At 34.2% G+C, this 12,929-nt stretch overlaps 2 protein-coding genes across 3 annotated transcripts; one reads left to right on the top strand and one right to left on the bottom strand.

Moving 5' to 3' along the window:
* The first annotated feature begins 2,239 nt into the window (after positions 1-2,239).
* ccl20l (C-C motif chemokine ligand 20-like) lies at positions 2,240-4,874 on the top strand. The gene is made up of 4 exons (XM_077221761.1): positions 2,240-2,397; positions 2,583-2,700; positions 4,440-4,517; positions 4,702-4,874. Exons 1-4 carry the CDS (start codon positions 2,316-2,318, stop codon positions 4,796-4,798), a joined length of 375 nt encoding a protein of 124 aa, XP_077077876.1. The 5' UTR covers positions 2,240-2,315; the 3' UTR covers positions 4,799-4,874.
* LOC143731102 (uncharacterized) lies at positions 4,833-7,501 on the bottom strand. 2 transcript variants are annotated; one of them, XM_077221760.1, is made up of 5 exons: positions 7,360-7,501; positions 6,120-6,233; positions 5,813-5,954; positions 5,446-5,560; positions 4,833-5,279 (listed from the first exon to the last, which is right to left on the bottom strand). In XM_077221760.1, the coding sequence occupies exons 1-5, from the start codon at positions 7,418-7,420 to the stop codon at positions 5,142-5,144; spliced, it is 570 nt and encodes a 189-aa protein (XP_077077875.1). In that variant the 5' UTR covers positions 7,421-7,501; the 3' UTR covers positions 4,833-5,141. The 2 variants fall into 2 exon arrangements, with proteins under 2 accessions (XP_077077875.1, XP_077077874.1); XM_077221759.1 differs by lacking the exon at positions 7,360-7,501 and adding an exon at positions 6,748-7,133.
* Between the last annotated feature and the right edge of the window lie 5,428 nt (positions 7,502-12,929).

Here is a 12,929-nt window from a genome sequence, read left to right on the forward strand (position 1 = left end):
GGGGGAGAGCGAGACAGAGACAGAAAGAAAGGTCTCAATAAAAAGAGAAAAGTGGAGATATTGAGAGGGAGAGTAAAGGTGTCGCAGCAATGATTAACTCAACTGTGCTGTATGTACAGATGGAGCTAGACTGCTGTTTACTCAGCGTCAGTATACATACTAATGCAGAACACCTCAATGTTCAGTGGAAATCAACATCATCTTCATTCACATTTATCCCTTCTATAAGTGAACAACTGTTAATGTTTTTATAGTCAAGTTAAATATGAATTATCTATTTACATATAAGCACAAAATCTGTATGATGACATTATGTGTTATCCATATACATCTATCCATCAAATTATCTGTCCATCTGTATCCATCTATCTGCATGTGTGCTTCCATCCATCCATCCAATTACAGTATATGTATGTAGGCTTTGCATGTATCTATACATCCATCTGTCTGTATTTCCTTCCATCTTCCAATTTTTCCATCTGTATCCATCTATTTGCATGTGTGTTTCCATCCATCCATCCATCTATCCATCCATCCATCAAATCTAGTAATCTAGTCAAAGCAAAAAATATTCAGACACCAGATATCATATTTTTTTATTAGTGGGTGCAGGACACTAGTTAATTTATGTAAGTGAGGAGAGCACAATAAAGTAAACTGTGACATATTATACCCAAAAATCCTTCACACAGTGGACTACTAGGTAAAATTTATAAAACTTTATTTCTGACTTAACTTAAACTTTAGTTTTGTTTAAATGTTTTTTTTCTTCTTTAAATGCTAATGCAATCTTTATACACCACAGACTGAACAAAATTAAGCATTGCTTGGTAATTGGTTGACCTAAATTGTTTTTTTCTAATTCTGTACTTAAATTAGACAGCTGATTCAACCTAATTCATGTGTGAGATTGTCTGAAGGATGGCCAAAACCACATTTGATAACTCTTGAGTTCTTGTCATATTTTATTACCATTTTCTAAACTATAGCGAATAAACTGTAATACTGTTAGAAATGTTTGCCGGTGTCTGAATACATTTTTGTTTGACTGTATATGTATGCACCCATACCCCTCTATCTACTGTACTCAACCATCCATGTCTGTCTGACTGCTCATCTATCTACCCATGAAGACTTCTCAGTAAATAAAGAATACTAACAAAGAAAATCACTTTGTCATGGCATTGAGAGTGCAGTTAGGGAATGTATGATAAATTACAGCAAAAAAAAAAAAAAAAAAAAAAAAAAAAAAAAACATCTTGAAAGCCACAGGGTTGCTTAGATATTAAGCCTGGTTGCAATTTCCTGGATATACAGAATAAATGATTTATCAGCTGACAGAAATAGAACTTGCTCACAAAAGACAGCTTGCACCTTGCATGAGATGTTTTCTAAATTTATACATGTCTCACAATTGTATCAAAGATATGCAGCATTTAGACAAAAATGCAGATTTACATGACAAAACCTCAATATATTTCACAATGAATAGTGTGTTACACTCAAAGGCACACATACAAGCAAGATGAAGTTAATATATGATCTTTACATTAACTCTACCCCTTGATGTTTAGATTCCAGTATTGAGATGTTTTCTAGGTCACGGAAGCTGTGCATGTTAATTTGTTCTTTTGCTCATAGGGGAAAATTCTCACCACTAAATGGGTCATGGTAAAGAAGAGGTTTAGCTAATCCTCACATTGCATAATAAACAACTTCCCCTGTAAACACTTTTGGTAGCTCAAGATAAGGCGCAAATTGATGTCTTCAATTTCAAATTGTCTAAATCATACATGTAATCATGTAATACCATCAGATAAAATAAATAATCTCAAAGAGCTAACAAAAGATTCAAAATAGATGACGAGATAACATGCATTTTCATTGTTAGCCATACAGGGGATGTAAAATGAACAAAATAGAATAGAATAGATTAGAATAGAATATAAACTATGTCTTTTTTCCTTAGACATTCTGTACAATATGTTAATTTGCATCATCAGTCACAACAAATTCAGTCATAAAAGGTATTACAAAAATTAGCATTTGCACAGGAGCTTCTCACATGGGACATGCGTAATTACTCAAAATACCAAGCGGAAACAGTCTTAGATCACTCTGCACATCTGTGGTTGGGACTTGCTTTGTAAGCGTTGTAATATCGCCATTATTGGATTTCCTGTCCTCGTTTTCCGTGGTTGCCGTCCCCATTTTTGAGCCTGTATCTGATTTGTGATTCTACGATACACGTACAGATCTTATCACTCACCAATATATAAGGCCCTGCACTGCCATAGCAAACATCTCTGTCCGAAATGCGCTTCATAATGTCTCTGGTCAGCATCACTCTCATCAGCAGCATTCTTCTGATCCTGTTTCCTCACACTTCAGCAGCATGTAAGTTTCTTATGGATACAAATGAGGTCTTACAGCTTTTTTTTGCATTGTTTTATTGGATTGATGTGGATTCAGCTGATTTTTCGGATGCTTTTTAATGGGCACTATGTAGTAGATACAATAAACGGACCTACTTTATGTGGGTCTATGATTATGACTGTAAAAACTATGCTATGTCACGTCAGATGGGCCGCTGAACTATGCCTGCTGTGTGAAATACACTCGAAATCCTCTGCCCTTCGGTGTGATCAAGGGCTTCATCGAGCAGAGCTCCCGCGAGGTGTGTCGCATAGATGCCATCATGTGAGTCACTGTGATCTGACCTCAGAGATGAGTCAGGGTTCACCCACTTACCCACACAATGTGGTTACACCAAAATAGGTGTTTATTTAACCATACATTTAAATATGAAGGCACACAGCCGATACAAAAAAAACACACACACAAAAAAAAAAACCCACATAGCATAAACACATGACATACAGTGAAAAATCTGTGACTTTATTTAATAATAATAAAATTATTATTTATTAAATAATCATAATTTTAAATATGTTAAAAGTGGGTGTTATTATAAGGTATTATATTATAAATTATAACGTAAAATGAGAAACATATACACTACCGTAAAAGTTTGGGGTCTGTAAGATGTTTCTTGCTCACCAAGGCTGCCATTATTTGATTAAAAATCAGTTACAAAATAGCAATATTTTGAAATATTATTACAATTTAAAGTAAATAAGTTTCTATAATGGCAAATCGGATTTTACAGCATCATTACTCCAGTCTTCAGTGTCACATGATCCTTCAGAAATCATTCTAATATGCTGATTTGCTGCTCAAGAAACAATTCTTATAATTGTCAATGTTGATGACTGCTTAATATTTTTGGAAAAACGTTTTTCAAGATTCTTTGATAAATATTAAGTTCAAGAGAACAGCATTTATTTGAAATACATACCTTTTTAGTACATAAATGTCTTACTATCACTTTTGATCAATGTAATGCGGTATATGAGTAAGATTCAGCATTATTTCTAGGTCACTAATTTTATACAAAATAATTTGTAAAAAAGGTATGACGTTCTTGCTTTCGTTGCAAGATGTTCTTTGAGTCTTTCTCAAATCATGCTGAAGATCAAGTTTTCAAACTTGTTGCGGAGTAAATGCGGCTCAGGTGCTGCTGCCATTAACGCAATGGCAGTTAAAAAGGATAATTATTATTATTATTATTATTTTTTTTTCATTTTTGGTTGTTGTTGAGGAGTAAAGCTTCCATGTAATGCGCATTGAGTCTCAATAAAAGTGCTATATAAATCTAACAAATTATTATTATTTTAATTTTTGAAATCAACTTTTCACTTAATTTACAGTATGTTGATGATGTTTGAAAAATAATTATAATTAAAATCTATGAAAGAACATTAAATGAACTATTCAATACACCATTGTTCAAAGTTTGAGATACATTTAGACTGTATTGTTTTTGAAAGTCTCTTAATCACACCAAATCTGCATTTATGTTATAAAAAAAATCAGCAATAATGAGAAAAATTATTCATATAAAATTAAGCCAATACTACAGTGCCATACTTCACACATCATTATAATATGAAAATTTAGTGCTCAAGAATTTTTCTTATTATTGTGAATGTTGAAAACAGTTGTGCTGCTTATACATTTTTGTGGAAATCATGATACATTCAGTATATTTTGATAGTGACAAATTATTTGAATTGAAATATTTTGCAACATTGTAAAATGTCTTTACTATCAAGTTTTAATCAATTTAATGAATTCTTGCTGAATAAAATGTATATCTTTAAAAAAATACTATCCATAGTTTTGAAAAGTAGTGTACAATATATAAATTGAGTTGAAGGCACCTTATAAAAAAGCTGAAACTGCATAAATTATTTAGATGAGTTAAAGTAATGTAAAAATATGTTGCCACAACTTGCAGCACCTTCAGAAGAAAATAAAACAGTTTTGCTATCATTGGTTTGTCTCCAAAATCAAATTTCTTAATCTTTCTCTTCAAGTTTCTTCACCAAGAACAACAAGAAGGTGTGCGCGAGCGTTGAGGATCAGTGGGTGAAAGCAGCGCTGGCACGTCTGAGGTAAGGAGGACAGTGTGTGTGACATTTAATACAAGTCATCTTATATTTGTGGCAACTGTATTATTGCAACATTGAAGCTAACATTTGCGATCACTGAGCAGTACATAGTGTCACAGACTCTTATTGATTTGTTATTTTATGATGGCCAAAATAACACTGACTTGAATTTATATTTTCTTTATAGGTCCAAAATAGCTAAATTGACAGACACGAGATCTCAGCGCCTCACCACTGTTGGACTGAAAAATACAAATCCTAGAACCACCACCCGCAGCCCATAAAGCGTTTGCAGATAAATAAGCATTAAAACAAGAATACGACGGCAGATTCTTTTAATTACAGATTATTATCCTCATACATCATACTTTGACTTCTTTTCTGACTAGTCATCCTTAACAATGAAACTCTTGTTTTCTACAAAACTATATTTTTGTACTCACTTTTGTATCACACAAAATGTATAATTCAGTCTGAGGTGCTGAACAGATGTGTCTTAAACAGCAATATTGAAAAAGCATTAAAAACTGTAAAAAAAACATTTCTGTGTACAACACTTAAAAAACAAAACCCAGTTGAGAGTTAACAGAACACAGATGCCAGCCATTATAAAACAATCACTGTAGTTTAGAATAAACCATAACACATCTGTTTAAAGGGGTGAGCATCTGATACATCAGAGCACAATGTCAAAATCTCATCTCTGTCCTCGTCAATCCCAGCAAGCATTGGTACAGGTGACCCAATTTTCATATTGTTCATCAGCTAAAAGAGAGAGACAACTAGTGAAAATTAGGCTATATGAAACAAACATCTGCTAAATACTTCTTATCTGCACTTAGTAGGTTAAGACAAACGGTATACTGTATATGTTAAAGAATTCTGCAAAAATCTTAATCTAAAATCTGTCGTTTAAAGTATTATTTATAACCTGAAGATACTCCTCAAAGTTGATAGCATCATAATGATGAGTGTCTACAGAGTCAAACATCGCTCGGCGCTGCTCAGGAGAAGAGTCATCCTGAAAAAAGTCAAGCAGCTCATTGCTGTCCCAGAGTTCATGATGGGACAGTAAATGTGGGAAAAACAAGAGGGAATAAGAGAGTATGTGAGATTATTAATACTTATTTTATTCAAATAATCTGATCTATTAGTGACCACTTGTGTGGAATGGAATCTAGTGATGTTAGAGAGTGCTGCCACCTAGAGCTGAAATAGTCTTTGTTACAATTAAAAAGATATCTGTCTGGTTTTAGCTTTGGAAAATGCATGGGTACTAAAAGTAAGTGTTCACTTACAGGATACAGTAGTGGAGAAGATACTTATAATTATCGACAAAAAACTCAAAATGAAATCTAAGGTTCAAGATGTCTTTAGAAGTCCACTGGGGGTATTTCTCCTTCAACTTCTCAACCACTTCACTCCAGTTGCGTCTATACACTGAAAAACAAGTGCAACATCGACATTATGCCTGTACCTACTATGAACACTGACAGGGGATTCTAGAAATACTTCTGCTCTTTCAGCATTGGTTGCAAAACAGAAAGTGTTAGGCACATTTCTAACTGTCTCATGTTTCAGAAATTGTGATAGACCAACTTATACCATTAAACATGTCCTCTTCCATTTTGGAGCGAGCATTCTGCCGATACATGTTTTCACAAATTTCCAAATTATCTGCATGGAATTCTGCAAAAACATTGTCATCTTCTTCTTCAACTGCAATACACAGATCGAAAACATCAAGTCATCATATGCCATTCCTCCGGGCTGCAGTAAGCTACCCTGTCCAAAAGCTAAACGACACAAATTACCCAGCTTAAATAAAGGGATAGTTCACCAAAAAATGAACATTATCTCACAATTTACTCACTTGAGGGTAAGTAAATCATGGGATCATTTTTATTTTTGGGTGAACTATCCATTTAAATAACATGTCATCCTACCTAGCTTGATTTAGCCAGTCAGTTTAAATCAAATAAACAAAATAAATACCTGCTACTCATTTTCTAAACAGTTCTGGTATGGCAGTTTGCTCTATCTTTACACTAATCTGGTGTAGGCTACTATTTTCTGAGATTAGCTATGATCAATTTCATGTAATTTACAAATGAGAAGAATAACACATTGGGAAAACCTGCCAGCTTAAAATAATTAATAAACAAACGAAATATTTACATCAGTTTGGAAAAAAAAGTGACAACCAGCCCTGGTCTCTAATTCAGTCACTGACCTTCTGTAACTTTAGACTCGGGAAGATCAAATATGAAAGGCGGTTGCGCCAAAGGAATAGAAATAAATGAGCCCATTTCTAACTGTTTGTGGACAGTCTGTTGTTTGTTTGATAAGACAAAATCACAGCGAAAGAAGACGAAACAACGTGCCTGGAGTCGAATAACTGTTTGCGCACTTCAAATACGTGTCCACGTGACGAGAAGGACGTTACGTACGTAGATCGTATAAAACAGAGGCCGTTACCTGGCTTCAGAAAACATCCTTAATAATTAAACCAGATATAATAAAATAATGTTCCTTTGATCCCACATAACCATAACAACCACATAAAACACATTTAGAGAAGGACGCATCTCAAATATGTCAGACCTCAGCGGCAAACACAGAATACATTTCCAAAAATGAAAACAAACACTGACGTCATATGGTCACCTGGATCCTAATTACCGTAACCCGCAGAATAATTGCACCTACGTGGTTAGTTCAGTTAACAAGCAGCAAGGACTAGAGAGCAGAAGCAAAGTTGCAAAGTGTAAGCAACACGCATTTAAGCATAGGTTCCAGAAGAATGTAATCAGTCATGATGAATTACATGAAACCGATCACTTACTTAACTCCTCCAGACAGGGCGTATTCTGGAGTCGCTGAACTAATGACTTCATGGCAGACATGGTGAGTAGGCCTACTGAAATGAAAATGTATATTAATGTAGTACAAATAATAGCGGGAATCAATTATTATGTAAATAGCAGACTTGAGATTGTTAAAGCAGAATCTATATTTAGTCTGGTTATGCCAACAATCAGCTGATTGCTAGGCTTGATTCACGTGATCTGCCCGAGCCGTTTTATTTCAGGCATAGGCTAGGCCTACTAAAGATTACTGTCAAATTAGTGTTAAAGAACACTCTGAATGTCAATTTTTTGAAAGTCTTACAGATATCAATCAATCTATCTATCTATCTATCTATCTATCTATCTATCTATCTATCTATCTATCTATCTATCTATCTATCTATCTATCTATCTATCTATTATTATTATTATTATTATTATTATTATTATTATATATTAAAATGCTGTGCTGCAATAACCCTATATAAATGCATTTTACAGTGATCCCAAAAGCTGAATTTTCAGCATCATAGCCGGTTTTCAGTGTCACATGATCCTTCAGAAATCATTTTAATATGCTGATTTGATCAAGAAATATATTTTTATGATTATTTGTGTTGAATACAGTTATGCTGCTGCTTAATAATTTTGTGGTAGTCATAATACATTATTTGTTCAGGATTGTTTGATGAATGGAAAGGTGGAAGGGACATCTATTTTAAATGTAATCTTTACTTGTACTTTTGATCAATAGAGTGCCCTTTTTCAGTGGTGCTGGTTCTGGAATTTTTTTTCCCATAGGGATTTTGAAAACGTCTTTGTTAAAGAATTATAAGCCATGAACCAAGCCAATTAGCTATGAGGGGAAGATAGAAGACTGTTATCTTTAGTGATGGAAATAATTACAATCCCATGAAACTTTGCAGAAGCATATATATATATATATATATATATATACATTTGCTTGTTCACGTGACATTTCGCGTCACATTCGCGCCAGCATTAACGTTACGTCTGTCTCCTGCACGCGAAACAGCAGGAGAGAAGGAGAAGAAAGCTGGTTAATTTCAGTTTAATTGTAAGTTCATTCTTTATGTGTGTAGTGGTGTGTGATGTGTATTGTCTATTATGATATTGTAATCATTGTTTTATTGTAACGTTAACTATGTACGAGCGCGCACTGCGAGCTGACATAGCATTGTCTCTCATGCTTGCTTTGACTGGTATTTTCCCTAATAGACGTATAACGTTTTTGTATTTTATCATATGTTGTTATCATACACTATTACAATATTACATCAGCAAGAGGGCTGTTTTCCCGTGGACAATATAGCAAATATGATATTTATTTTATATAACAGTTAACTTAAATTAACATTGTGAGTTACATTGACAATATTGTCAATATTGTTTGTTTTCCCTTTATTTCGCTGACGAGAATTTCAGAATGAAACCGTAGCAGAGTCTTAATGCAAAAGACAGCGATGATTTCTTGACTGAAATCCGCGTTTTGAATGAATCATTTTAACGATTCAATGAACATTCACTTGCACTTCCTGAATGAATCAGCTGTTTGAAGAATACGGTTGAATGAATGACTGCCTGAGACAGTGACTTGCTGCCGCCTACTGGCGGGTTTAGTTTCACATTTAAAGTACCCTGTAATTAAAATGTTACAATTAGAAATCAGTTCATATTTAAATATTGAATTAAGAATTGAAAAATTGAAAGAATTGAATATCTCATAGCTTTATTTATGCAATTGTAAATGGAGTGTAAATATATTAATGCCAGTTCTGATGCTGCTTCTGTGTCTCCTCTGCACTGCAAAGATGGATTTTGATTTAATGATTTAATTTAACTGGTAACAGTGGTATTGTGTTATTATTCTAATATAATTTAATTTGAATGTTAGAATTTGACCTAAAAGGTGATGCATACCTCTAAGTAAAAAAAAAAGTCCATATATGGGTGAAAATGCCCCTGGAACTCAATTTAAGGTTGCAAATATTGTCCTTTAATAAAAAATGTTAATTTATTTCACTGCTGTGAACTGACCACTGCATAGAATATGAAATATATATATATGTTCGTGAGTCAGCTGTCAACAACAGGCCTAAACCAGCCATGGCACCAGTACACAAACACAATATAAATATCATCTAATTATCAACAAAACTTTGAAAATGTTGAGACATATTGTTGTCAATATTGCGCACCCCTAATGTAAGGTATTAATTTTGATTTCTTCAGGTCTTAAAAAGGTCTTAAAAAGCCTTACATTTGACTTTAAAAAGTGTGTATATAAGACTAAATTTAATCTGTTCATCATATAAAGTGATCGTGTCTCTTCAGATAATTTAGATTTAACTACTCAATTTGTATGGATTAGTTTACGATCTCATTATGAACTTTTTGAAACGGCAAAGTGTCGGAGGGACAGAAAGCTCACAGATTTCATCAAAACTACCTTAATTTGTATTTCAAAGATTTAAAAAAAAAGTCATATGGGTTTGGAATGACATGAGGGCGAGTAATTAAAGGTATTGTAGGTAGAAATCCACAAAAATACTTTTTGTCAAAATTTGTTTAAACTGTCTTTATATATCAATGCATAATTAAAATGTAAGTACTCTGGAAAAGAAATTATAAAAATCGAGTGTCTGTAGTCCTCTTAGGACTACAATAAACAGAGCTCATTATTCCATTAACTCCCACTCCCTCCCTACTCGGCTCCTTCCAAAGCCACGCCCCCAAAACAAATGAAGGCGCGATCCCGGCCATTCGCTCAGCTGGAAGAGTCGGACGTGTTTACCAGCTTTACCAGATGTAGTGACATCATGTCAGAATCACAAGTAATAAAATAACTAACTTTATCAGTATGAATATAAACAATTAACATGGCTGTTACCTGTTAGTACTCACTATCCAGCTCGCATAACGATACTTGTAAAGTTTAAAATATTTTACTAGCTCGTAACGGAATCAAACTCAATATAAGGCAAAGCTATAAATAGCTTCATTGATACACGTTTGCCGTTACTATCAGTTACACTGTGATGAAGTTGAATTTGTAAGATTCATAACATAAGATTGTTTACAGATAAACTGAATTACATACACTCAAACACCTTCTCACAACTGCATTGCAGACCCAAGATAATATAACACACACACACACAACATATATTGTATAGCACATACAGATACAACATAAAGACATATGTAAACATATGTAGAGCATATAACAACAAACCAAACGTGAAAAAACGGAGTAGGTAGAGTTCACGGTGAAAATAGGAACACAGTTTAGGCAGAGGGTAAAGCTAGGTATAAAAATAGATCCCCTAAACTTTTTAACCTAAAGTTAGATTCGGCGAAATTAAATAAAACAGCTTTCGACTGCAGATAGGCCTATTGCTTATTTATCGTCTCAACCCTGGCTCACTAACAGTAACGTTATACTAGTCGACACCAAAGTTACACTGTCATAGCTAAGCCAGTACCGTTAGTTATGCTACGTAACGTTAGGTAGCTTTATATTAGGTAGTTAGGTGTGCTAGTGATACATGCTTCATGAAAAAATAAATGCCATCAAAATGAAAACAGCAACATTACCTGTCCAGCAGAAATAAAGCCATCATGGAGTCACTTTTCAGCCCCTTGAGATCACTCAGTAGTAGCCGACGCTGGAAAGCCACGCCGACTCTCTTATGATTTCTTTATTTATCCAAAGACTTTTTGTTCATAGCCTTTTCAAATACTGTCTTCCTTTTTTTAACTCGTTTGACTTCGCTGCCTCTATATGCAGGTAACGTTACTGAGAATTGTGACTGTTCTTTCTCTGCCATAATTGTTTGTTATTACTAGCTTCCGTTCCTTTTCAAACGGGTGCGCGCATTTGGGCTCCTCCTGTATCAGCAGAGGTGGTATCCATGGTAGCGAGGGAGAGTGACAGTCGCCCCAGCCAATCATTTCTTTCGTCCCGAATGGAATAAAGAGCTGTGTTTATTACAGTCCTGAGAGAACTACAGACACTCGATTTTTATAATTTATTTTCCAGAGTACTTACATTTTAATTATGCATTGATATATAAAGACAGTTTGAAAAAAATTGGAAAAAAGTATTTTTGGGGATTTCTACCTACAATACCTTTAATGACAGAATTTTCATTTTTGGGTGAATTATCCCTTTAAAGGGATAGTTCACCCAAAAATTTAAATTCTGTCAGTAATAATTGCATCAGACAGTTTGTGAGACTCATTACACTATTAGCACCGCAGTTCACTCCAACTCACCCAGAAAAATCACACGAGTTGTGTGAGAAATCAAGATGAATAAAACGTATATTAATTTTCACATTGAAACTCTTATCTTTCCATAAAATATGAATTAAATGCAGTTGATTTAGTAAGTCGGTAAGAAAAATATATCTGTTTCTGTGTTGGCCTTCAAGGCTGTTATTCTTATATCCAGAGATATAAGTTGTTGATAGTGTTATCGGTGAGTGTCTAGGTTCAAACATCACTCTGCGCTGCTCAGGAGAAGAGTCATAAAAGAGGTTTAGGGCCTCATTGCTGAAACTTAGTTTTATAGGAGAAGAATTAAAGAGAAAAAAAGAGAGACTATTTAACTTTAATATATTATGATGATTCTATGCACAAAACTGATTTATTAGTCACCTGATGAGAATGACGGCAATGTTAGAGAATGCTGCCACCTATAGGTGAAACAAAAACAAGGCTATTTCTCCTTTAACTTTACAACAGTGCCACTGCAGTTTTGTTTAAGATCTAAAAAGAGGTAATCAAACTATAAACTATGAATAATAACTATCAATGTAACATAATGATGTGACTAGATTTCTCAGTGGTTATTAAGGTACATATATTACCACCAAATGTGGCCTGTTCATTTGACCTCTGCTGGACTACGTTGTAACAAAACCTCTGGTTAACTTAATACGATTTCAAAGCTAATCCCAGATCTGAGTCTGTAATGTCTGTATTGCAGAAATCAACAACATCAGACTCAACATGGCAAAACCACAAGCAGGACGACATTCCCCTGGTTTCACAGAAAGCCTACAGTCCCAGACTGTTCTAACTGAAAGTAACTTGCACTGACATATCTTAAAATATTACTCTGCAATTGTTTTGTTTTAAGATGCACACCAGTAAAGGTTTTTGTTTTCTAAGGCACGTTTTTAAAAGCCACTTAAATATCCTAATTGAACTAAGGCCTAATCCTGGCTCAATCTAAGCCTTGTCTGTCATTATGACGAGAATGATGTGGCGTTGAAGATTTTTCTGACATTACGCTTTGTTTCATGATTAACTAACTGCGCATAAACTATTGGGATCTATATAAAAAACTTGTTAAAATGTCAATGTGATGACAAGCACAGCTTCAGATTTATTTAGCACTTTATTTGAGCACAATTCGTCCTCGTACAGGTGCAATAAAGATTGTTTCAGATATAGGAACATAGATTGTAAGCAGTACATATAATAAATGTCTTTCTTTAGTCAAATTCCTGAAACGCCAATTTAATATTGATGAATA

Source organism: Siphateles boraxobius, unplaced genomic scaffold, assembly GCF_051911475.1.
Source record: "Siphateles boraxobius isolate OS27281-9 unplaced genomic scaffold, OSU_SipBor_1 86, whole genome shotgun sequence".
NCBI lineage: Eukaryota > Metazoa > Chordata > Actinopteri > Cypriniformes > Leuciscidae > Siphateles > Siphateles boraxobius.

What these genes read in the sequence shown, in the direction of transcription:
- ccl20l (XM_077221761.1), top strand. Translation starts at nt 2,316, where the DNA reads ATGCGCTTCATAATGTCTCTGGTCAGCATCACTCTCATCAGCAGCATT. An exon ending in TCCTCACACTTCAGCAGCAT is followed by an intron (nt 2,398 to 2,582) that starts GTAAGTTTCTTA and finishes ATGTCACGTCAG; the next exon opens with ATGGGCCGCTGAACTATGCC. An exon ending in GCAGCGCTGGCACGTCTGAG is followed by an intron (nt 4,518 to 4,701) that starts GTAAGGAGGACA and finishes TTTTCTTTATAG; the next exon opens with GTCCAAAATAGCTAAATTGA.
- LOC143731102 (XM_077221759.1), bottom strand. Translation starts at nt 6,823, where the DNA reads ATGGGCTCATTTATTTCTATTCCTTTGGCGCAACCGCCTTTCATATTT. An exon ending in CTTCTCCACTACTGTATCCT is followed by an intron (nt 5,561 to 5,812) that starts GTAAGTGAACAC and finishes ACTCTGGGACAG; the next exon opens with CAATGAGCTGCTTGACTTTT. An exon ending in ACTTTGAGGAGTATCTTCAG is followed by an intron (nt 5,280 to 5,445) that starts GTTATAAATAAT and finishes TCTCTCTTTTAG; the next exon opens with CTGATGAACAATATGAAAAT.